This window comes from Phascolarctos cinereus, unplaced genomic scaffold (genome assembly GCF_003287225.1).
Source record: "Phascolarctos cinereus isolate Bilbo 61053 unplaced genomic scaffold, phaCin_HiC Scaffold_9;HRSCAF=440, whole genome shotgun sequence".
NCBI classification, from domain to species: Eukaryota; Metazoa; Chordata; class Mammalia; order Diprotodontia; family Phascolarctidae; genus Phascolarctos; species Phascolarctos cinereus.
The window spans coordinates 196,545,486-196,572,221 of record NW_027556402.1 but is presented as its reverse complement, the minus strand read 5'-3'; the positions used below and the strand labels follow the sequence as shown (position 1 = coordinate 196,572,221).

The following is a 26,736-nucleotide window of genomic DNA, read 5'->3' as shown; positions in this document are numbered from 1 at the left end:
TACACAGCCAGTATATGTCTGAGGTGAGACTTGAACCCAGGTGTTTTGGCTCTGAGTCTGGAGCCATTCAGCTACTCTGCTGCCCCTCATTTTTTTTTTTTTGGTGATGCAGTTGGGGTTCAGTGACTTGCCCAGAGTCACACAGCTAGTAAGTGTTACATGTCTGAAGCTGAATTTGAACTCACGTCCTCCTGAGCTACTGCGCCACCTAGCTGCCCCTGCCCCCTGCCGCACCTCATTTTGTTTGACCAGAAAGGCTGCATTTGTTAAGCTTCTATTATTTTGCTAGGCATTTGGAGATTTAGTAACATATATAAATAAGACACTGTTCCTGTCCTCCAGTGCTTACAGTTTAGTAGATCAACAGAGTGCTTTTTTTTTTGGCGATTGGAGTTAAGTGATTTGCCCAGGGTCACACAGCTAGGAAGTGTCAAATGTTTGGTCTGAGGCAGCAATATACTTTTTAAAAAGTTTTTTGTAATCCTCTTTAATCCTCCTTTTTTGTCAGCACCAACATATGCAGTACCTTTGACTTTCTTCATTCTGTTCTTAAGTTCTTTTCACTTTTTCCTGATATCTTTTTCTCTTAATACAGTACATGCTTTGCAAATTTGTGCTTTCTTTCATTTTTCTTTGAATAGTTGAGGGAATCATAAATCATGCCAAAACCTGGCTTTTAATGCAAAGGTAGAGATTACATTGAGACCTGTCTTGTACAACTTGACCATTTTTTTTATTGAATTTCAGTTTTGAAATTAAGCTCTGTTGTGTCAGGATGAAGGACATTGCTAAAATCATCTGTTTACATTGGAGTTATCTGCTAAAAACTTCCTGATTCTGATGATCACAGTGTCATTTATAGTGGTAGCTATCCTCTCAAACAACTGAGGAATCGGGGAAAAGATTGATAGAGAATTAAGAGAAATGTTTTAAGCAGTGGCCATCAATTTCAAGATAAAAAATGGATGTATGTTCAAATTTAGCTTTTGATTAAAATTATTGAGCATTCTAGGAATGGGAGTAATGTTTGATTTTTTTAATGCATATTTTAAAGTAGAAATCACTAGCTTTGTTGAATTGGTAGTAGAATGGTGAAACTATTGTTGGTTTTTAAATTTGGGCTTTAGTATACTATGTTTTTGCTACATTAATTGATAGATGGAAAGGATTCCAGTCACTTGAATAAAAGTAATGTGAGTCATACTATTCTTTTTCTGGCTTCACATCTGAAGTATTTTGTCCGTTTCTGGGTGATACATTTTAGGAAAAGAAATTGACAAGTTGGAATATGTCCAGAATAGTGCAGCCAGGGTGGTGAGAAAATCTTAAAATCTGGAGAAAAGAAGACTAAGGGGTAGTATTGCTATCTTCATATATTTAAAGAGGCATTAGATTTTTTCTTCATGGCCCCAGAGGACGGAAGGTAAGTGAAAGATGCTGGAGTCAGATTTTGCCTCAAAATAAGGAAACATTTTCTAATTATTTTAGCCATCTAGTAGTAGAATGTGCTATCTGAAAACATAGTGACTTCTAATTTCCTGAAGATTTTCAAGCTAGAGGCTAGATGACCACTTGTTAGGTTTTTTAATTGAGTCGATTCATATTTCAGTTGCAAGTTGAGCTGGATGACCTAACTCCTCCAGCTCTGCAATTTTTCATTCTATGAAATTTTACAAATATGACTTGATGGTTGAAAAACTTTAAATGCCCAACTGTCATATGAGTAGTATAGAAATAAAAGTTGCCTCAAGATTCTTGTCTTTCTGAATAAGAAATCTTAACTCCTTATTATCTGGCATCTATTATCCAAATGTCAATGGTTCTTTTCATAATAAATCAGAAATTTTGTACAGTCCCATTCCTCTGAGTTAAACCTCCTTTTCTTTGCTGTGAGAGACAACCACCATTGATGACCTATGATGGCATGCTTTTGTGTGTTTAATTTTGTGTATTGTTTAATGTATATATTGTTTATATATACAGGTATGTACATATGTGTGTATACACATATAACAAATATCAACATTGGCCACATCTGAAAATGGATATCTCATTGTATATCTCTTTTTAAACTAATTATGCAGCATGCAGTTTTACTAAATATCTGGCCTACTAATGAAGACTGACAGGGAAGGCGGTTAAGGGTCGTGGCTGTTATTTATCCACCTATAGAACATTCTCCTTCTTTCCTCAGTGAGTTCAGTGCCTGGCTGACAGTTATTCCACCTCAACTTCTGCCTTCATATTATGACTCTTCAACATACAAATTTATGTCCTCTCAACTACCTTTACTTCCCAGTTCCTCAGTCTACTTAGTTCCTATGACCTATCTTCATTCTACTTTAGCTACACACAGAGATGCTCATACCCTTGAACTTGCCATCACCTACAAGTATGCTACTTCCATGATCGTGAGCTCCAAAATTCCATTATCTGATCATAATCTTTTATCATTTTAACTTTTCCTAAGCCTTAAACCCCTAACTGTTCTTTATCCTCACCGTCACCTCCGTCCATCCATCCATCCATCCATCCATCCATCCATCCATCCATCCCTTAGTCCTCTCTCAGGCTATCAACCTCACCTAGTCTATACTCCCTCCCTTTTTTCTGTATTGACTCCTTGGTAAATCACTTAAACTCTGTAGTGTTCTCCGCACTTAAATTCTTTGCTCCCTTATCCAGTGTTGATCAGACCTTGTCATAGCCCAGTCTTAGGGTAAGTAATATTCTGTATTACTTCACTTGGCAATCTCATCTGCTTTCACATATTTAAGTACCATCAATCTGCACTAATCCATTGTCACTTAAATGATTTTTCTAAAGCACCCTCTTCCCGATAAACTCTGGTAGCTCTCTATTGCCTCCCAGGAGCAAATACAAAATTCTGTTGGGCATTCTCTTTTCCCATCTAGCTTTATGATCTTATCAGCTCCTCTAGGGTCCACTTATCATCTCTATACAGATGATGCCCATATCTATAGAGTCCTAGCTTCTCTCCTGAACTCCAGTCCTGCATCATCAGTTGCCTTTTGGACAAATAGAACTGGATGACTTGTGGTCATCTCATGCCCATGTCCAAAATGGAACTCATTATTAATTTTCTACCCTCACTCCACTAACTTCTAGCTTTAATTTTTTCTGAAGTCTAGATCTTTAAAGCCCAGGCTGTAAACACAGGAACTACTTACAGGTTCTGTCTTACTACTGATCATCATAGGAACTTGGTCCTGCTCCATTTCTGACTTGGGCTGGTTTGTTATCCTTTAGGGAAGTTGGTGGCATTGGCTTAGCCAACTACAGCTTAGAACTCCAGAGTTCCAGATCCACTGACCTCAGCTTTCTCGGTACCTAGGCTTACAGTGTACACTACCATGCCTGGTAAACCTTCCCTTCTTCTTAACTTCCTTATTACTATTGAGAGCATCACCATTTTTCCAGGCTCACAGCATTGGCCTCATCCTTGACTTCTCACTTGCCCTCACCCCATGGAATCAACTTGTCAGATCTTGGTTCTGCATTCACATCTTCTCTTATATACTCGGTCAATCCTTCCAACTATGGGTCCTTATCACTTCTTGCCTGAACTACTTCAGTAGTCTTCTAATTGGTCTTCCTGCCTCAAGTCTTTCCCTACTACAATCATCTGTGACAGTGATTTGTCTAATACACAGGTTTGGCCATCTCACCCTCTACTTAGTGAACTTCTGTTATCTCCAGAATCAAATATAAAAGTTTGGCATTTACAGCTTTACAACCTGGACTCTTCCTACCTTTTAAGTTTTCTTATGCTTTGCTGTCTTCTACATGATTCAGCTACATTGACCTGTTTGCTGTTCTTTACATGTGACTCTCCATCTCTCCCGGACTTTTTACCAGCTGTCCCCAAAGCTTGGAGTGCCTTACCTCTTCATTTCCACTAACTAGCTTCCTTGGCTTCCTTCAGTACTTACTCAAATCTCATCTTCTGTAGGATGCCTTTCCTATCCTTCCTTCCCCCCTCTGAAATTACCTTACATTGACATGATATATATTTTGTATGTACAGTTATTTGCATAGTTATTTGTATATTATCTCCCCCATTATAATGTGAGTTTGAAGGCAGGGACTGTTTTTGCCTTTTTTTGTATCTTTATCACTCATCGCAGTGCCTAGTCCATAGTAAATGCTTCATTAAATTCTTGTTGAGTGACTGTATGTCAGTCATCCCCTTGAAGCACTTAGCACAGAGCCTTGGAAGTAGTATGGGTTCAATGAATTTTAAATAACAAATTGCATTTAGAAATAAAAAGTGTGACTAACACAATGTTTTTTGATTTTTTTTTTTTTAGAAAGAAAGAACTTTCAACTACTAAGAAAGACCGGGTTAATCATTGCCTGACAATATGTGAAAACATAGTGGCTCAGTCTCTCAGGTAATTAAAAACAATACATTTTTAATCTTTTATATTCTAAAAATGTCTTATTTCTCCCAAAGAACTAAAATCTTCAAGAGCTTCCATTTAAAATGAATTAATTTATCATCAGGAGGCAAACTCATTTAAAACATTTTTGGCATTCAGAATAATACAACTTATATTCACAGGTAAGACTTTTGTTACTATTTCCTTTTTGTCATTTTATACTAAATAGTTATAATCATTTCACTCTTGTGGTATTCAGTTATATTATCTGACTTAAATTTGCTTTATTTCAAATTGCTTTCATGTAATGAAGGGGGTTGTAGATACCTGTATCTCTTCCTAGCATAAGAATATTGTGAGGATAACATTAAATAGTACATATGACTCTACTGTGAAATAAAATTATCTTCTATATGCAGAGTTGTCATTTATTCTTACTTTTTGGAGTTGGGGAACCATATTCTGCCTTGATGGAACTTAGCAACCTGGACAAGTCCCATCAGATTCTTTATGCAGTAAATTTAGATGCTTAGTAGATATTTTGTGTCTTATTGTTGTAATACCTAATTTCCCCTCCTACATATTTAAATGTGGTATCACACTACTTTGCTACATAAATACAGTAATGAGGTCTGTTTTGATTTAGCTACATTTAGCATTTCATATCTGTTCTAGGGTGACTGAAAAGGGGATGACTTTCTGACTTAGATTTGGATACATTACTAAAAGAATATTAAGTTATACCTTAAGTTCAATTTGTGGATTGCATTTCCATCTGATAAAAAATTTCAGATTTGATATCTTTGGTTATTACACTAAGTGTAGGTACAGTTTATAGAACCATTAACAAAGAGGCTTGTGTAACCCTTGTCCTTGCAGAAGAATTCTATATACATATATGTGTAAAAAACATATGTACATATACACACAGATATATATATATATATCTGTGTGTATATATATATATATATATCTAGAGTTGTAGAACATTGAAAATATTTGGTAATTTGTTGTAGTTATCTCTCGCCAAATTTGCAAGAAACTACAGGATATTTGGATCCTTGAACTTTTGAGTTCTAGGTTTACTTTTTGGAGTCGTTTTTATAGATCCTCCAGGTTTAGGGTATGAAGAGGTATTTGTATGTAAGTACATTGACTTGTGGGCCCTAATGGTCTCTTTTTAACAATTATTTCCCCTTGATTTGACAGAATTAATAGAGTCATCCTAAAAACTATTCTTTCCCAGTCTTGGCTGTTTGGAGGGTTTGGTTTATTGGGTATTTCTGTCTCCCCTGTTTCTATGGAGTCAATTTGGCATATTGGAGAATGTGTTAGGTGTAAAATCAGGAAGATGGAGGTTGAGATTCATTCATGGACTCTAGTTGTGTGACCGTGTTTGAATCACCTTTGACTTCTCTGAGGCCTAGTTTGTCTTCTGTAAAATGGGAATAATAATGCTTATACTGCCTGCCTTGGAGTTGTTGTGAGGCTCAAAGTGTTTAATATATAGGAAGAGTTTGCAAGCTTAGAGTTTTGCTTAAGTTTCAGTTATTATTATTATTATTATTATTATTATTATTATCATCATCATCATCATCATCATCATTTGTGAGGCAATGGGGGGTAAGTGACTTGCCCAGAGTCACACAGCTAGTGAGTGTTATGTGTCTGAGGCTAGATTTGAACTCAGATTCTTCTGACTCCAGGGCTGGTGCTTCATCTACTGCACCACCTAACTGCCCCCAATTATTATTTCTAATGTAGAATACCTCTAACTGGAGCCATTAAAGAGTGCATTGATTGATTAGAGAAATGCAAATCAAAACAACTCTGAGGTACCACATCACACCTATCAGATTAGCTAACATGACAAAACAGGAAAATGATAAATGTTGGAGAAGATGTGGGAAAATTGGAACAGTAATGCATTGTTGGTGGAGCTGTGAAATGATCCAACCATTCCGGAGAGTAATTTGGAACTATGCCCAAAGGGCTATAAAAATGTGCATACCCTTTGACCCAGCTTCTAGGGCTGTATCCCAAAGAGATCATACAAATTGGAAAAGGACTCACATGTACAAAAATATTTATAGTACTCTTTTTGTGGTGGCAAAGAATTGGAAATTGAGGATATGCCCATCATTTGGGGAATACCGAACAAGTTGTAGTATGTGAATATAATGGAATACTATTGTGCTATAAGAAATGATGAGCAAGTAGACTTCAGAAAAACCTGGAAAGACTTATATGATCTGATGCTGAGTGAAGTGAGCAGAATCAGGAGAACATTGTACACAGTAACAGCCACGTTGTGCGATGACTGACATTGATAGACTTAGCCCTTCTCAGCAATGCAAGGATCTAAGACATCTCCAAAGGTCTCATGAAATGCTATCCACATCCAAAGAAAGCACTATGGAGTTTAAGTGTAGATCAAAGCATACTATCTGCTATTTTTTTTCTCCCGTTTTTTTGTTTTGTTTTGTTTCCTCTTTCTGATGGTTCCTCCTGTTGGTTCTAATTTTTTCTTACAACATGACTAATGTGAAAATATGTTTAATAGGAATGTGTGTATATATATATACATATAGCCTGTATCAGATTGTGTGCCGTCTTGGGGAGAGAGGGGGAGAAAAATTTAAAACTCAAAAGCTTATGGAAGTGATTGTTGATAAATCGAAATAAATTAATTTTTAAAAAAAAGAGTGTATTGAAACATAATAGCCTACTTTAGCGCCAACCCTGGAGGATTTAGCAGACTCTCATTAAAGCTTGAGGATTCTAGATTGACCAGTTATCCATAGGCACTAGGTGCTGTAATTCTTTTAAATAAGAGATAATTGTAGAAATTTATCAAAGACATTAGTTCATAGGACAAGAGCCAAATTATCTTTTAAAAGTTCCAAAGTAGGGACAGCTAGGTGGTGCAGTGGATAGAGCACCGGCCCTGAAGTCAGGAGGACCTGAGTTCAAATCGGGACTCAGATCAAACACTTAACACTTATTATCTGTGTGACCCTGGGCAAGTCACTTAACCCCAGTTGCCTAAAAAAAAAAAAAGTTCCAAAGTAGAAGAGTGTGCCAAGACTTTTCTCTAGGTATTTTTTTTTTTTTGGATTATGTTTGTTCCAGATAGGTAGATTGTTTCCAATTTTTTTTTCTTCTTCAGTCCAGAGGCCTGTGGTTCCATCTTTGTGGTGAGCTCCTGCTGTGCAAACCATCTTCACTCATGTGTACATTAGTACCCTGTGGTTTTAGAAAACGGCCTGGATCACAGGCTCCTATGTCAGAAGCAGGGCTTGGGCCTAGATCTTCCTGACTCAAGGCCTTTATGTACTACCTGATACCATGCTTGCATCTTTTATTCTGTGATAATAAAGTGTTAGTCTTCAAAGTTCTATTCCATTCATAGGCATATTGTGAGAATAAACTGAAATTTAAATTTTTATTGTAATAACAACTTACATATGTATCACTTGACAGTTTTTCATATATTTCCTTGTAATTCTTTAATAAGTCTGTTAGGCAAATAATGCAAGTGTTATTAATCAGATTTTGAAGATGAGGAAATTGAAACTCAGTGAAGTTTGCTGATGACACAAGATCTTGAACTCAAGTCTTCTGGTTCCAAGTCCAGTGTTTTTTTTTTAAATTTCACTGTCCTATCATTAATATCATAGTAAAGTTTATATGTAGTAGTCACCATTATAGCATCATATTTGATTTTCAGTTGCTTATGGATTAAAGGTTAAAGAAAAACTTCTTTTTTGTCTTTGGTGGTTTTTTTCCCCCCAAAACAACTTAGTTATTTATTTTTAGTTTTCAACACTCACTTTTATAAGATTTTGAGTTCTAAATTTTCCCTCCTTCCTCTTCTCTCCAAGATGATATACAATCTGATATGGACTATACATGTACAATTATATTAAACATTTTCACATTAGTTATGTTGTGAAAGAAGAATCAGAACAAAAGGGAAAAACCATGAGAAAGAAAAAAACATAAAACAGAGAAAATAGTATGCTTTGATCTGCATTCAGACTCCATAGTTCTTTCTCTGGATGTGGATAGCATTTTCCATTATGAGTCTTTTGGAATTGTCTTAGATCATTGCATTGTTCAGAAGAGCTAGGTCTAACATTAAAGTCAGTCGTCACACAACATTGCTGTTGCTGTGTACAATGTTCTCCTGGTTCTTCTCACTTAGCATTAGTTCATGCAAATCTTTCCAGGTTTCAGAAAAGCCCTTCTTAAAGATGACACATTGATGAGACAAATTCCAAGACCAAAAAGAGCCCTTTCCTCCCCCTTTTAATTACATATGCTAATATCTCATTTTATTATCATCTACAGAGTTTTCTTTAAGTAAATTTTGCATATAATTGAAACTTCTTTAAGTGCGTCTCTACTTACATTTTTTTTTTACCAATTCTTATCGAAAACTTTATGTCTTTTATTCTCACTTTCCTTCTTGAACAAAATGTTGCTTAGCATGGTTTTAACCTTTTCATGAAGGCTTAGGGCCACTATGACCACGGGTTGTCATACTTGGTCATAGTGCTATGTTGTTTTCTGTCATGATTGTGAGTGGAAATTTCTGCTGTCAGTGTACCAGCCCTTCCAGGCCCTATCTCTGTTAGTCTCCTCTGGCCAAAAAGCAAAGAAACTTAGAGTTGGATAGGACCAGAGTCGGTAGAGGGTAAGTCAGGGGTGGAGAACCTGTAGGCTGTGGGCCACATATGGCCTTCTATTCTAGGTCCTTGGGTGCGGCCTTTTGATTGAGTCCAAGTTTTACAGAATAAATCCTTTCATTAAGGGGATCTATTCTGTGAAGTTTAGATTCAGTTAAAGGGCCACACTGGAGGACCTAGAGGGCCTTGAGGTCTCATGTTCTCCACAGCTGGTGTAAGCCTATGGCCTGACACATAGGTGTCTTTAATAAGTGATCTTTGATGATCATTAATCCTCTTCTAGACTCATAGGGGCTTTCTATACCTTTTCTGATCACTTTCTCTTTCTGGATTTTAATTTTCTTATCTGAAAAATGAAAAGGTTGGACTGAATGACCATCCAACCTTTTGTGTCTATGAAGCCAAATAATGCTATTAGAATTGTATATAAATTAAGACTTATCAAGTTTTGTGGCTCAAGGTCCTTTCTTACAGAATAAATTTAGGGTAGGTTTTAATGTGTCAGATTCTGTAAATTCTTCATATTTGTTATTTCTTATGATCCAATTATATTTCATTACATTAATATGCCACAATTTATTCAGCTATTGCCCAGTCATTAAATACCCACTCTTTTTCTAGTTCTTGGCTTCTACAAAATTATTTTGTTATATATGTTTCTGTATACGTTTGGTTATACACACATATGTGTGTGTATGTGTATACATATACACATGTACATATATAGATATAGATATATATAGATATCTATATCTATATCTATCTATCTATCTATCCATCTATCTATATATAGAGATTTTTCTCTCTATCTTTTACTTCCTTGGGTTTTATACTTAATAATGCTGTTGCCAGGTTAAAAGGTAAGTGTAGTTCATTTTTTGTTGTGCGAAATGAATTTACCTAGAATTAGGAGAAAAGCAGTTAATTGAGGAGAAAAATCTTTTCTGCGAATATCTCTTGCAGTGGTTTGATATCCAAAGATAAATAGAGAAGTTATATAAACATGTAAGAACAGAAATCATTCCCAAATCAATCACGTAGTATTTATTAAATTCCTACTAGGTGCTGGGCATTGTGATAAGACAGTACTAGAGGTACAGCTGCAAGAAATGAAGCAGTCTCTACTAGCAAGGAGTTTATACTCTGATGAGGGAGACAACAAGGACATGAGTGTGTGCAGGATAGGTGTAAAGAGAATAAATAAAAACAAATATAAAGTAGTTAAGATATGAATTTGGCAATATTTTAAAAAAAAGAAATCTAAGCTTTCAACAACCCCATGAAAGAATGCTCCAAATCACTAATAGTAAGAAAAGTGCAAAGTAAAACATTTGAGGTTACATTTTATTTATCCATCAGATTAACAAAGATGAATATGTGGGAAAACTGTGATGAGATAGGCACACCAATGAATGCTGATAGAGCTGTGAATTATTCCAGCTATTCTGGAAAAAGATTTTGGAATTATACTTTTCTTCCCTTCCCCCCACTTAAAGAAATTATTATAGCTTCTTTTGGTATTTTTGGTAGGGGAGTGATTGAGCTGTTGTCACTACTCAGACTCATGGGAAAATAGTTCTTCCTTTCCCTGAGAGTGTTTAGAATTTGAGGCAGCCATCATGAAATAATTTGATTTTGGTCATCAACATAAAGTTGTTATTTTCACTTGACATGTGAAGAACCCTCTTCTACACTTTTACGAAATGGTTTTAGGGCAGCCAGTTAGGTTTATCCAATTATATAGTGAAATAAAATTTTCAGATTTAAATCAGTTACCAATTTTGTGAGACAATAACAGTGCCCCTTTCTTTTTTTTTTCCTTTGCTTTTTGGTGAGGTGATCGGGGTTAAGTGACTTAATACTGGGCAAGTATTAGGTGTCTGAGGCTGGATTTGAACTCAGGTCCTCCTGACTCTAAGGCCAGAAGTCTCTATTCGCTGCACCACCTAGCTATACCACGTGTCCCTTTCTTAATTGAATTCGAAGCAGTAATTCACAGGTAGCTCTTGCTCATAGTCTTACTAAGTATGCACTAAAATTAAAGCAAGGTATAAGAAAGATCAAGTTGGGAAATTCTGATTTTCCGACTTTTTAGGAATATTATAAATAAAAATTAAACGAGCCTGTTATGAGGAAAACATTGAACATTTAAGTTTGAAGTTTATGACGTCATCTCTTTAGCCACTGATTTTTTTTTAATCAGTGTGACTTATATAATAACTGTTTCTTCTTTTATTTAGAAATTCTCCAGAATTTCAGAAACTTTTAGGCATTGCAATGGAACTCTTTCTTCTGTGCAGTGATGATGCAGAATCGGATGTCAGAATGGTAGCTGATGAATGTCTCAATAAAGTTATAAAAGTAAGAACTCTTTGTGATGTGTTCATGTTTTTTGTGTTCTTGAAAACCACATAATAAAGAATTCTTATGAATATGCAAATGAGACTTTCTAATCTTTTCATTGATTTTGTTTGCTTGGATGTGCCATGTTGATACCATTTGTCAGGGTGTTGTAGGCATAGTGAATTGTTGGGTGATAATTCACATTCCATAACACTTTTGGAAAGGATGATTTGTCTCATTGAGGCATAGTTCACCTAATGTTACTCCAGATGAATGTTATTGTATTTTTTTGTTGTTGCATTTTTAGATTGATTGACCTAGATGTAAGTATAATGTTGTTCATATGGAACTGATATTATTATGTAATTATTTAATAGACCTCATTTCTTTGTTTTGAACTTCCTCATTTTGTCTGCTGCTACCAATTTGCTCTTGATGGGAACAATTTGTCCTTAAATTTCTGCAAAAGACTAGAAGATTTCAGTGAGGTCCATAACTATTGATTTTAAGTTAACTCTTCTTATGAATTAGTTTTTAAATATATTTATGATGACATAAAGGTTCAGAGAGAATTATGAGCAAATTGGTATGTTTTTGCTAATGTTAGACAATTTTGTAGACATAATTTGAAATTCCCAGTTAAGACTAATTGCTTTTCAGGACAAGCATCATGTTCTGTACCTTTGTGATTTTTTGGAAGCTGCATTTGAATGGGAAGATTGAGACATCCCAGCCTCTGCCATTACTACCCAATTCCCAATTATGTTTTGTAACTGAAGCTTTTGCAATATACATTTCATATGAGAATGACATGAAGTATATCTGGTTTAACTAACAAAAAAAGAAGGTTCTTTTTTTCTTTCATATTTTACTTACATGGATGATTTTGTTATAGTTTGGCAAATAATTACCCATTTCCTCTTATTTTTTCCAAATTAGTCTTTATCTATTTGTTGTTATTTGTGTCAGATGCTTCTTTCATGAAAAAAATTAAACCTTTTAACTGCCTTTTTTGTTGTGTTCTCCAGGGCTATTAGTAAAGCACATCTTCTGTATGTAGTTAAACTATTCTTTTTTTTTTTTTTTAGGCTTTGATGGAATCCAATCTTCCCAGGTTACAGTTAGAGCTTTATAAGGAAATAAAAAAGGTAAGGCTGTGTTTTCTTCTTGGAGAGGTCGAAATCAAGAATGCTTACAAAAATATGGACTTGTATACAGAACTATTTACCTGGATATATAATTTATCTAAACATTTTTTAAAAGAAGAGTATCATTTGCATGAAATAAATTTTTACTATATTGCTTTGACCAAAAAGAAAAGCTAGAAATTAGAAATTAAAATATATATTTAGTTTGAGAGGTTAGAAATTCTTGTAGTAATTATTGTTAGCAGTTATATAGTAGAAAGAGTATTGGATTTAGAATCAGAAGACCTGAATATGTATATCTCCCCTCTATCTCTAATTAGTTCTGTTCACTTTGGGTAAGTCACCTGACCTTATTTTGTTCCTTTACTTGTAAAATAAGTTTGATAATATTTGCTGTACCTCACAGGGTTGATGTGAGAGACTCAAATAACTTTAAAAGTATTAGATTAGACCATAAAACAATATATAAATTTCAGACCCAGCATATTTATATGGTCTTTTTGCAGTTAAATAGATACCATATGCAGTAACTTGTCAGTAATATATCCTTACTTGTATAAAGTCCTTTCAGTGCCAGAGAGTATGTTATCACTAATATATAACCTATTACTTGTTTAATTTCTTAGAATGGTGCTTCTCGAAGTCTGAGAGCTGCTCTTTGGAGGTTTGCTGAACTTGCCCATCTGGTTCGACCTCAGAAATGCAGGTAAGCTGTTTTACTTTAGTGTTCAATTTAATTTATTTTGGTTTATGTATCAAAGTAGTACATTTATCAGTATTTATTTGTATGTGGCTCTTGCCTCCACTAGTGATCTCAAACTATCCATACCTTCTCATCTGATGTAATTCTTGTCCATGTCTTTGTAAGAAATACTTGTAACATTTTGTGGGTACTGATGGTGCTGTCAGCTTGTTCATGTCTTGTTGTCATTTATTTCCACTGCATGAATTGCTCACCTTTTCTAGTCGTACATGTCCTTGTTAATATCTTTTATGTCTTTTCTGTTATGCAGACCATAACTAGTAGTATTGCACAACTCAATTACTTTAATTCTACTTCTTTCCATTGTCCCTTAGAACACTTGGAATCATAAACATATAGTATCTCTAAGAGAATGTTTTTACTTGTGTATTTTTTGGCTTAGACTTTTTAAGATTTCATCAGTGTGGGAAGATCCCTTCATGTACATTATAGTAGATCAGCAGCTTGTCTTTAACTCATAGTCTTCAAGAGCAGTCTGAGGTATTTAGGGCTTAATTACTTAATATTGGTCACAAAGCTATTATGTATGAAAGTCAGGACTTGAACCCAGGTCTTCCTGACTCCCATGCTAGCCCTCTCTTTAATATGCCACATCACCTCTCTCCAGGAAAACATACAGTAGTCTAAAAAGAAAAAAAATACATGTTGAAAATGCTATGTCTGTTTTTCAAGGGCAACCAAATATTTAGAATAGATAAGAAAACCCAGTAGGTGTATTGACAGAATTCCTGGAAGAATGCCAAAAATGAGTCAACAAATAGTTATGTGCCTCCTGTATCCCAGATACTACAGTAAGCACTGGGAATGCAAATCCCACAGTAAAAGAGTAGCGGCCCGCCAGGAACTTGCATTCTAACTGGAGTCAACATGTATACGACAGCATATCCATGATAGATACAAAATGATGATAAGGTGACTTCAGGAGGCAGTTCCCTTCGCTGCTAGTGTGAATTCCAAAGGCTTTGTGTAGAAAGTGGTGCTTCAGTTGAGTCATGAAGGAAAGTAGGGTTTCTAAGAATCAGAGGTGAGGATTGAGTGGATTTCAGAGATGAGAGTGGGGCAGCAGCCATTGTGTAAAGGGATGAAGATGGAAGATGGATTGGCTTGTGTAAGGAACAGCAACTAGGCCAGTGTGGTTGAATTGAAGAGTACATGCAGGGAAATGATACATAAGAGGACTAAGAAGGTAGGGAGGCATCAGGTTGTGAAGACCTTTAAATGCCAAACAGAATAGTTAATATTTATTTGATCCTAGAGTGTAAACTTTAGGAAAATCACATCTGTTTTGTAGAGTGGGAAGAGACTTGATTGAAGAAGGTAGACCAATTAAGAACCTATTCCTGTAATCCAGGTGAGAGATGATGAGGGCTTGAACTAAGCTGATGGCCATGGGAGTTCATAGAGGGATGTATCTGCAAGAGATGTTGCAGTAGAAGTGACAAGATTTGGCGACTAATTAGATATAAGGGGTGAATGAGAGTGAGGAGTTAAGTATGACACTCAGGTTTTTAACCTGAATGGCTAGAAGAATTGCTGTAACCTCAATAGTGAGAGAAAAATTCAGAAGAGGGATCGTTTTCTTTGGGGAAAGATTTTGGTTACTTTGAGTTTGAGATACTTTGAAGCTGTTTAAAATGTCCAGGAGGCAGTTGGTAATGCAATACTGGAACTTAGGAGAAAGACCAGGACTGGAGAGAAAGAGTTAGTGGCCTAAAAGACAGTAACTGATCCCATGGGTACTGATGAAATGAGAGAATAAAGGGAGAAAAGAGAAGAGGACTCAAGACAGAGCTTTGGACTGACAAGGAGTTGTCAGGCAGGAGGAGAGCCAGGAGGGAGCAGGGTCATGAAAACCCAGGATAAGAGGGTGCTCAGTATTGGGTAGTGGAGGTTTTTGGTTACAGTGACCAGCCATGACACCAGAGGTCCTGTTGTTGAAGCCTGTTACCTATACCAGAGGAATAGATGGGAAACACAGAATGACGTATTCACTTGTGGACATGGCTAATGCATAGATTTGTTTTATTTGACTCTTATTTGTCACAAGGGACAGTTTTTTAAAATTTTTGGGGAGAGGAGGTAAGTGATCATAATGCCAAAAAAAGAATAAATGGTAGAAGAGTGAGTCATGAAAGCATTTTTTAAAATGCACAGAAGAGATCAGAAGGAAGCATGTGTCTAATGATCGATAGCATTCCTCTGCTCTAGAAGCTCTCCAGTGGCTTCTTGTTGCCTCCAGGATACAATACAAATGTCTCTCTTTGGCATGTAAAGCCCTTCTAATCTGTCTTTCCTACCTTTCCAAGTTTACTGTCCATTGCTCTCCATCACATACTTTACATTTCAGCCAAACTGACCTACTTGTTGCTTTTAGAATAAGACATTCCATTTCTCAACTCTTCTTTTGTACAAGCTTCCTGTACCCTGCTGCTGAAAATACTTTGTATTTACTTATCTTTATTCATCTTTCCCTCAGTGGAATGTCAGCTCCTTGAGGGCAGGAGCTTTGCTATTTTTGTCTTGGAATCTCCAGGGCCTGTCCTATTTAGAAGGTGCTTAATGAATGCTTGTGGAATGATTGAATGACTGGGGAAGTTGTGATGAAGGAGCAGTATACTTGGAAAGTTAAAAGTGTTATACATAAATAGGGGAATGTCTTAATCTTCCCTGAAGACCTTGTGTTCTGAGAAATTTATAATGGCCCTTTTAAAAAAAGATTAAATTTTATGATTTAGATATCTCTTGATCTTCATTTCTCTACCTCTTTACAAGTTTAAATTGAGTCTTTGCAAGGTCTGTGTGTAAATATTTTTGTGGATCTTTTAGCTTTTTCTTGGCAAAGAGCAACCTTTTTTTTCTTTACATTTTCCAATTGCCTTTTGAAGTAGTGATAATTATATTTCCTAATTATTTTGTTCCTTTTAAAAAATACGATGTCTTCTAACTTGTTTCATGACAACAGATATAGTGGAAAGAGCCCTCAACTAGGAGTCAGAAGACTATTGATTAGCTTTGTGATCCTCAGCAAATTACTTAATTTCTCTAAGTGTCATTTAAAAAAATCTGTTAAATGGAGATAATAACATTTACACTGCTTACCTCTCAGAGTTGTTGTAAAGGTTAAATGAGATAATATGAGATGTAGGTCAAATATTTTGTGACTTAAAATAATAACTCACCTTGATAGTGCTTTGTGGTTTGTAAAGCATATTCCTTACAACTTTGTGAGGGAAATAATGCAGTATTTTATTCTGACTTTAAATGAAACAGTATGAGGTTAATACCTTGCCTAACTAAGTGTTTGGGGTGGGATTTTGGCCTGGTTTCATTCTTGACCTCAAGTTAGCTCTTACTCTGCCACCTGTAATACTTTTCTAAGCCTTAGTTTCTATGTCTATAAAATGGGGATAATAATCTCTGTTTTACTAGATTGTTGTGAGGCTCAAATATGATAGTGTGTGAAGTGTTTTGTAAATTGAAGAAACCAATATAAATGCCAGCTACTCTATAAATATAAGCTTCTGCTGCTGCTACTGTTGCTGCAATTGCTTCTGCTTCTACTACTACCGATAGCTAGATAAAAGCTTTTTACAGAATCTGAACTTTTATGCTTTTTCTGTACTAACATGAAAGTAGGACAGTGTGTTATGCTTTAATCCAGCTTTAACTTTAGTTTCTTCTTTTTTGTTTGTGTTTGCCTCTTTGGATTAGTCTCTTCTAACATATTCAGTACTATTCAGTTAATAATGTTAGAGAATCGTAAAATCTCAGAAAAGAAAGGGACGTTGAAGCCCATTTGAGTAATGTGTATCTGAAAAAGAATCTCTTTTACAACACATGCAACCAGCCTGTGTGTAAAAACCTTCAAAGAGGGGCACCCCACAGCCCCCAGAGGCAGTTCATTCTAATTTTGGGTAACTGATTGTTAGGATGTTTTTCTTTATATCAAACTTAAATTTATCTCTCTGCAATTTCTAACCCATGTCTTGGTTTTTCCCTCTGGGGTCAGGCAGAATAAATCTTATCCATTTTCCATACAACAGTCTTTCAGATGTGTGCCTGTGTGCACACTAAATCTTTTCTTCTAATGGTTAACTTTCTCTGTTTCTTTTAACTGATACTTGTATGGTATGAACTTGAGATCCTTAGCCATCCTGATTGTTCTGCTCTGGACATTCTTCCACTTATCAGTGTTCTTACAATGTAGCACCCAGAACAGATGTTATCTGGTCATTCCAGAGTATAGTAGTAGGATTGTCTCCTTGTTTCTGGAAGCTGTATGTTTCTTAATGTATTCTAAGATTGAATGAGATTTTGAGGGCCTGTCATATCACACTGTTGACTCATACTGAATTTGTAGTACAAGAAAACATCTGTATCTTCAAACTCTGTAGCCAGGATTCTGTTATCTTGTACTTCTTCAGTCAATTAAAAAATTATTTTCATTTTTAGTTCCAAATTCTCTCCTTTTTCTAACCCCTCCCCCACCTTTTGAGGAGGCAGGAAATAAGATACCTATTATACATATGAAATTATTCAAAACTTTTCTGCATTAGCCATGTTTCTTAAAACAAAAAGCAACAAGAATAAAGGGAGAAAATATACTTTAGTCCATACTCTGAATCTGTCAGTTTTCTCTCTGGTGGTGGAGACCATGGAGTTAACTTTTTGAACTCAATTGTAAAATATTACATTTATCCTTATTAAATTTCATCTCATTAGATTTGGTCTAACTTTGAGCTTGTTGAGATATTTTTGGGTACCAGTAGTTTTCCCCCTTTGATTTGTATCATGTTCAGTTTTCATAGACATATCTTGTATGCCTTTATAGAAGTCATTGATAAAAATATGAAGCAATGTAAGGTCAAGCAAAGATCTGTGGAGCACTTCACTGGAAAATGAATCATTAACCATTGAGTTCTGGCTTTTCGGGCAATTCTAAATCAATGTAACTGTGTTGTCTACAACATGCCAGTGTTGTCTAGTCAATATTGCTTCATGTTTTCCTGAGACTTTGGAAAGTGTTTTGCTAAAATCTACGCAAATTCCATCCGTAGCATCTTTGTGTTCCCTGTTTAATTTGGTCAGGAAAGGAAAGTTCCCTGTTTCTGATACAGCCCTGCTGTCTCTTTGTAGTCACTACATCTGTTTCTAGATGTTCAGTAACCTCTCAGGAAGAATTGGGGTTAGGTTAACAACTGGCCTATAATTTGCTTATTCTACTGACTTGTGTAAAGTGAGAAATTTGTCCTTCTCCAATCTGGAGAATAGCACTTTGTCCAATGTTTCAGAATCACTGATGGTGGCTGCATAATCACACATGCCAGGTCTTTAAGTCCAATGGGTTGTAGTTCATTTAGTCCTGATGACTTATCTGAGGAAGGGCCAAGGGCCTTCTTATCTTCCTACTTACCTTAGATACCAACTCTCTATTAATCATGTTTATTCTTTCATTTCCATCATTCTTCTTGGAGAAACCAGAAACAGAATATGAATTGAACAGTTTTGCATTCTTTCCATCATCCTTTATTTTCATCCTTTCTACTTTCTAAGTGGTCCTGTTGCTTTTTTGAGCCTCTTTTTTAAACCATAAAAATGAAAAAAAATCCTTCTTTTTGCATTGTTTTGCCAGCTCAACTCATTCTAATTCTAAATGCTTCTTTCACTATTTTTATAGTACCGCAGTGTATTTTTTAATTTGTTTTTCATTACTCATCTTTTAAAAATGTGAATTGATTGGGGAGTTACTTGTGTATCCACATGTGTATTTACCAGCGTCTTGGTCTCTTTAGCTAATTAGCAGGATATTGAGAATAAAGCAAAATAAACCTTTTGAAATCTGCTTTCCCCAAATCTAGGATACATGTCAGACCATTCTCTGCTTTCTTCCTCTTCTGACTAGAACTCTTAAAATAAAGTAGTTACTCCCTCTCTTTTAAGCAGTTCTTCATTGATGAGAGTCAAATTCATAATATCAGTTTTCTTTGTGTTTCTGTCTCCTTTTAAAGGAGGAAATTATCATTATATAATTCAAGAAATTATTAGTTTGTTTCGGAGGGAAATGGAACTAGCAGATATATAGATAATTGATTTGGCATTAATATATCAGGCTTCTATCCTCTGTTTTTGTTTCTTTTTTTTTTTTTTTGGTCCACATGGCTCTGAAGAATGCTTTAAAGACAATATTGCTTTTCTTTCTGCCTCCTTTTGTCTTCACCCAAATGCTCTCTATCATGCTTGGCTCCTGTATTTTTTCGAATACGTGTATCTTCTTAGCATATAATCCTAATTGTTCTCTTTTCTCCTTTTGTCTGTCCTTTTTCTTTTAAATAATGTACACCCTTTCAGAGCCATATTCTAGTTATGGATCTCATATGACAAAGAATCCGTGGTAATCCTATGAAGGCGAATTTGTCTCCTTGCATTAGAATCTTTAGCAATAAATAAGTATCATAGAAAGCTTTATCTTCCCTCCCATTATGATGTGTTAAGATTTTTTTCTTGTCAAAGTTGAGCATAAGGAATAATTCATATACTTTTCATGTTTACAGACCATATTTGGTAAACCTTTTGCCTTGTCTGACTCGAATAAGCAAGCGAACAGAAGAATCTGTACAAGAGACTTTGGCAGCTGCTATACCCAAAATTATGGCATCTTTTGGCAACTTTGCAAATGACAATGAAATTAAGGTATGGTTGCTTCCTTCAAGTGCATGAACTTGAGACTAATCCTGTATAGATTTGTGGTTTGTAAGTAAGCAGCTGCCTTTTGAGATTTGCTGCTAATGAATGTTTTAAGATAAATAAAGTTACTAGTGAAATTTCAAATTGCTTTCAGATTTTGTCAGTTTAGATTGAACTGATTGGAACTTCATCAGATTAGGAACTTTTCACCTTTAAAATTGTTTTTTTAAAGTGTCATTTAAGGTTGCGATTTTAAGGTACAAAATTTAAAGGTTAGGAGATATGTGTGTGGTTTTTTTGTTTGTAGCATTGAACTAATCTTTTAACTAGTTAAGGATGTTTGAATATCATGATACCTGATAGTTGGGAAGTAATAGCATATAGAGGGTTTTTGAGTCAGGGAATTTGTGTTTGAATTCAGGTTCATGATCTGACTGCAGGTGATCACTTATTCTCTTTCCACCTCAGTTTCTGTGAAATAGGGAGTTGGACCAGATTACATGGTGGGTCACTTCCAGCTCTAGATCTTATGACTTATTAAAGGTAATTGGCAACTCCTTTGCACTTTTAAGTACTGATTAATATTGATCTTGGAGTCAGGAGGGACCTTCCTCTGAAACTGATTGGATATCCTGGGTCTGCTGTGTGCACTATAGTTGGTGTTGAGTGAGTTGGTTTACCTTTCTCAGTTTCTTCATTATGTAAAATGAGAATAATAATACCTGGAGAACCTATTTCATAGAGTTGTTGTAATGATAAGAGGAGATAAATTTGCAAACCTTAAAGCACTACGGAAATGTCAGTTATTATTATTGTCATTGTTGTCTTTCTCATCATCCTTATTATTCAAAAGCTGTCTTCAGTATCAGTGCCTACCTAGATTTCTTTTAAATCCCTTAAGGAGAAGCAGGCTCTGAATTCTTTTTTATTTCTGATGCTTAATATCTAGTGGAGAGACAGACTCTGAGTTATTTCTTATTCTTATGTTATATCATCTGCTGGGGTGTGTGTGTGTGTATGTGTGTGTGTGTGTGTGTGTGTGTATCTTAGGCTCAAAGAGGGACTTAGAGCTGCTCTTGTCTTTGTGGGGAAGTGAATGGAGGCCCGTGGGGACTCCTGGATTGTATCGTCCTTGGGAGAGCATATAATTTCCAAGTATTCATAAAGAATTATATTCTAGGAGCTTTGATGAACAGGTAACATGTAATTACTAAACCTTGGGGGCCTATTTGGAATGGATAGTCAGGCATTGTTCCCTGGTGGGGGCAGTTAGAGTGCTGAACTGGGAGATGGGAGAACTTGGCTTCTGTTCCCTGCTCTACCACCATCCTATTTGTTCAAGTCAGTTCTCTTTGCTGTTCCTCAGTGTTCTCATCTGTAAATGGGAGTAAGGAGTGTATGAGATGATCTGTGAGATCTGCTGCAGCGGTAACAATTTTGGTTCTTATTCTTGCTGGCTTTCGTTGTAGGGAATTTAGTCATTTTTTTATCCTTCTGAATTCAGGGAATTGTTTTATAGCCTTGAAGTACCTAGCCCAAGGCCTTTCATATGGTAGGCATTCAGTGCATGTTTGCTGAACAAAGATATGCCTTGGATGGTTCAGGGCAGGGACATTTTAACCATAATTCATCTTTCCTATAGTGATTATTTCTACTGTAGAGCTGTGGAACTTTTCATTCTAAGTATGTCTTAGCACAGTTTGTAAATAGCCCCATTGTTTTCATTGTATCAACAGCTGTAGAAGCAGAGATTTGGAAAGAAACTGTAGCAACCCTTTGTCCAACTCTTTCACTTGACTAATGACCCGTTTGACCCTTTTGAGTTCTGGAGAGATTAAGTGTCTTGCCCAGTGTTGTGTAAAGCAGATGACAGAGCTGGAGCTTAGTTGTAAGAACCACATTTTTGGAAAGATAATCAAGATGCTGAGGAGATTTAAGCCTATGGTGTCCCAGGGACTCACTATTGAAGCAACAAAGGCCTTTTACCCTGGAGGCAGGAAAACTGAGGGGACAATATGATAGCATTCTTTATGTTGATGATTATTTAGAAAAAGGATAATTTTTTCTTTTTAAATTTGGCTCTAGAGAGCACTGAGCAGAATTAGGAGTAGTAGTTACAGGTTGAAAAAAGCAGAATTTGGCCCATAACTGTTATATAGACGTGGAATAGTCTGTTGGGTAGTTGTGAGTTCCCTATGCCTTGAAGTCTTTGAGTGGGCACTAGATGATCATTTATTAAGAGTCCTGCCCTGGTATGGATAGGATGGATGACCTTGGAGGGTCCTTCCAATGCAGAGTGTAGAGTTCTAGAACCAACTCAGTTATGTGGGATGGGGAAGTCCGGAGCCTATGTGTTGTCTTGTCAGTCAGTCAGTCAACAAACATTTATTAAATGCTTATTCCTGTTCTTGGAGAGCTCTACAGGGTGGTCCTTAGTTTGGAGTATTCCCTGGAAAAAAATTTTGCCTCAGTCCTGGAAGACTATCCTTTAAAATTGGTTGGCTCAAATCTGCTTTTTTTTTTTTTGTGAGGCAGTTGAGGTTAAGTAACTTGCCCAGAGTCACACAGCTAGAAAGTATGTGTCTGAGGTCAGATTTGAACTCAGGTCCTCCTGACTCCAAGGCCGGTGCTCTATCCACTGTGCCTCTTAGCTGCCCCTAAATTTTTTTTTTTTTTTTGCTTTTTTGGTGAGGCAATCCGGGTTAAATGAGTTGCCCAGGATCACACACTAGTAAGTGTCAAGTGTCTGAGGTCAGATTTGAACTCAGGTCCACCTAGCTGTCCCTCAAATCTGTTTCTTGAAAAAGGTGTGGAGAATTTTCTAATGAATAAGTTATCCCTGGAGGCAGCTAGGTGACTCAGTGGATAGAGTGCCAGGCCTGGAGTCAGGAAGACTCATCTTTCTGAGTTCAAATCAGATCTCAGACACTCATTAGCGTTGTGACCCTGGGCAAGTCACTTAACGCTGGTTGCCTTGCTTTCCTAATCTGTAAAATGCGCCGAAGAAGGAAATGGCCAACCACTCCAGGATCTTTGCCAAAAAAGCCCCATGGATAATGTGGTCCATGGGGTCACAAAGAGCCAGACGTGCTGAACGACTCAACAACAACACCACGTACTAGTAGGGAAATAAAAACGTAAATGAAATAGTCCTTGGCATTAAGGAGGAAACAACATCTACATATAAAAAGTGTGTGCAAAATATATATACAGTAAATACCAGGCAACTTTGAGGGCAGAGGCAGCACAAGTTGGGGAGATTAGGAAGAGCTTCATATACAAGGTGACTCTTGAATTTAATTTGAAAGGCAAAAAGGGATTCTAGTAGGTGGAAATGAGGAGGGAGGCCATTCCAGGTGTGATGGATCGCCATTACACAAAGTGTTCAGTTGGTGCACAGGCTGTGTGTGGATGAGATAACCAGTCAGTCAACGAACAAATTTGTGAAATTCCTACTGTGTGCCAGGTACTATGGATATAAAATATAAAGAATGTAACAATCCCTATTGGTGAGGAGGTAAAGAGCTTACATTCTCATGAAGGCGATAACAAGTACGTTAGTATGTACATAATAAGAATAAATATGCCTATAAATGTGTGTGTGTATATATATATATATGTGAGCATACACATACATATATGTTTGTGTGTTTGTGCTGAGACATGTTGCGTTTCAGATATCTCCAGTATGATGAAGTAAGAAATTATTGATAATGTACTCTGTGTCTTAGGCACAGTTCTGCCAGAAAGACTTTTATTTAATTCATCATTGTTCTATATTCTAGCCATTTCTAGTTTGGAGAGAGAGAGAGAATTACAAACTGGTAAAAATCCCTCCCCCCCATCCTTAACTTACCCTTCACCTTCTCTCCCACATGCCCTGACCTCAGGTGATTTGAGATATGGAGAAATCTTGAACAAAATAAAGATCATAATACTTAAAATCTTCAAAATGTCATAATAACTACCCTATTCCTTCCTTGACCGTTCCATTCAAGTCATTCAAATGTTTTCCTGGAACAAAGTGACTTGCTTCCTGGCATCAGTATCTTACTCCTTTTCCAGTGGAGAAGGATGGGTCATAGAACCTTATCTTCAGGGATTGGGAAGAGAAGACTGCTCCCAGACAGATCAATAGCCCAATCGCTTTAGGGGTTTGAAAGGAAATGATCTAAACAATACAGAGGTATTTTTTGCTCAAGATTTTGGTTATCTGCTAATAATGTCTACTTAAGAAGAGGCCTTTTGTTTTAACCTGACTTCAAATCTGAAAGTCTGGAAAGGATATTTTAAGCTAGGGAAATACCATTTCTTAATATTTCTAGAGAAACTAAAAAGGACATTTTTAATGTTTCCACAGGGACATCCGGTCTGAAATGTCTAGTAGTAATTATTAATATTTGGCTGAAACTCAAGGGACTGTTAGTCATCTGCATGGAGATAATAGTTAAATCCATAGGCTGAAAAGGTTATCACCAAAAGGAGTAGAGGAGGAAAGGTTCAGAACCTTGGGGAATACCACAAATGAGTATGATGTGTAGATGATGAGCCAGAAAAAGAAACTTAAGAAAGACCATTCAGACAGGTAAGATGCAAACTAGGGGAAAACAGTGTTGAAAAAAACCAAGAGAGGAAATCGTTATTGATTAGAAAAATGCAAATCAAAACAACTCTGAGGTACCACATCACACCTATCAGATTGGCCAACATGACAAAACAGGAAAATGATAAATGTTGGAGAGGATATGGGAAAATTGGAACACTAATACATTGTTGGTGGAGTAGTGAAATGATCCAACCATTTTGGAGAAGAATTTGGAACTATGCCCAAAGGGCTACAAAAATGTGCATACCCTTTGATCCAGCAATAGCACTTTTAGGGCTATATCCCAAAGAGATCAAACAAATGGGAAAAGGACCCACATGTACAAAAATATTCATAGCAGCTCTTTTTGTGGTGGCAAAGAATTGGAAATTGAGAGGATGCCCATCAATTGGGGAATGGCTGAGCAAGTTGTAGTATATGAATGTAATGGAATACTATTGTGCTATAAGAAATGATGAACAGGCTGACTTCAGAAAAACCTGGAAAGACTTATATGATCTGATGCTGAGTGAAGTGAGCAGAACCAAGAGGACTTTGTACACAATAACAGCCACATTATGCAATGACTAAGAATGTTAAACTGAACCCTTCTCAGCATTACGAGGATCTAAGACATCTCCAGAGGGCTCGTGATGGAAAATGCTATCCACATCCAAAGAAAGAACTATGGAAGTCGAATCGCTATCACTTATTTTTACCTTCTGTTGAGTTTTGTTTCATGTTTCTGATGGTTCCTCCTATTGGTTTTAATTTTTACTTACAACTTCACTAATGTGAAAATATGTTTAATGGGTATGTAAATGTAAAGCCTATGTCAGATTGCACGCCGTCTTGGGGAGGGTGGGGGGGAGGAAAAGGGAGAAAATTTTTCAACTCAAAAGCATATGGGAAAAAAAAATTTAAAAATAAAAATTAAAAAAAAAAAAGGAAAAAACCAAGAGAGGAGATAGGTGATCATCAGTGTCAAATGAAGCAAAATGGGTTGAAAAGGATTAAGAATTGAGTTAAGAACACCAGATTTGGCAATTAAGGAATTATTGATAACTGTGGAGGGAGTCCCTGTCTATTGTTGACTGTTTTTGTTTGCCTCTTAAGTACTTTTTTTTCCTGATTGAACTTAAATTAGTACTTGAGGAATCCATGATTTTAATCTCCAATTGCCTTCTGCCATTTTCTCATCCTTCAGCCCTGTATAATATATAGAGGTGGACTTTATTCTCTATACATACAAGTTAGCACATTTCATCCTGTCTTCTCCATCAGATTGCCCCTTCTGTCATCCCCACTTTCCTATCTATCTTTAATTTCTTCCTGTCTACTGGCAGCTTCCTTCCTGCCTACAAAGGTGCCCACGTCTCTCCCATCCTCAAAAAACTCTTACTTGATCTATCCTTCCCTGATAACTTTTGTTCCACATCACTCCTGCCTTTTGTGGCTAACCTTCTTGAGAAGGCTGTTTACAAGAGGTGCCTTCTCTCCTCTCAGTCTCTTCTTAACTGTCTGCCTTCTGGCTCCCAACCTGATCATTGGACTAAAACTACTCCCTCCAACATTACAAATGACCTCTTAACTGCTAAATCTATTGGCTTTTTCTCAATCCTCATCCTTCTTAACATCTCTCTGTGTAGCCTTTGACACTGTTGGTCACCCTCTTCTTCTTTATACTGCCTTTTACTGGTTTTCTGTGACACTGTTATCTCCTGGTTCTCCTCCTGCCTGTCTAATTGAACTTTCTCAGTCTCTTTTGCTGGACCTGCATCCAGGTCAAACCTGTTAACTGTAGATGTCCCCTTGAGCTCTGTTTTGGAGCTTTTCCTCTGTCAGTACTATTTCACTTGGTGATCTTATCAGCTCCCATGGATTCAACTCTTTATCTTTATACAGATGATTCTCAGAATTTTTTTGTCCAGCCCAAACCTTTCTCCTGACATCCACTATTGAATTGCCTATTGGACATCCAAATTGAATGCCTCATAAACAACATAAACTCAGCATGTCCAAAACCGAACCCATTACCTTTTCCCCCAAACTCTCCCCTTTTTCAAGCTTTTCTATTATTGTTGAAGACACCAGAATCCTCCTAGGCCCCCAGACTCTC

The 26,736-nt window shown here is 36.4% G+C and overlaps 1 protein-coding gene across 3 annotated transcripts in view; it reads left to right on the top strand.

Annotated features, from left to right (window-relative positions):
- The window catches only part of HTT (huntingtin), a 209,914-nt gene that overhangs the window by 11,565 nt on the left and 171,613 nt on the right, over nucleotides 1–26,736 (top strand). For all 3 annotated transcript variants that reach the window (XM_020992153.2, XM_078148998.1, XM_078148997.1), the window contains exons 2-6: nucleotides 4,332–4,415; nucleotides 11,335–11,455; nucleotides 12,526–12,585; nucleotides 13,212–13,291; nucleotides 19,900–20,038. In XM_020992153.2, coding sequence (XP_020847812.1) covers nucleotides 4,332–4,415; nucleotides 11,335–11,455; nucleotides 12,526–12,585; nucleotides 13,212–13,291; nucleotides 19,900–20,038 — 484 coding nt within the window. The remainder of the gene's footprint in view (nucleotides 1–4,331; nucleotides 4,416–11,334; nucleotides 11,456–12,525; nucleotides 12,586–13,211; nucleotides 13,292–19,899; nucleotides 20,039–26,736) is intronic.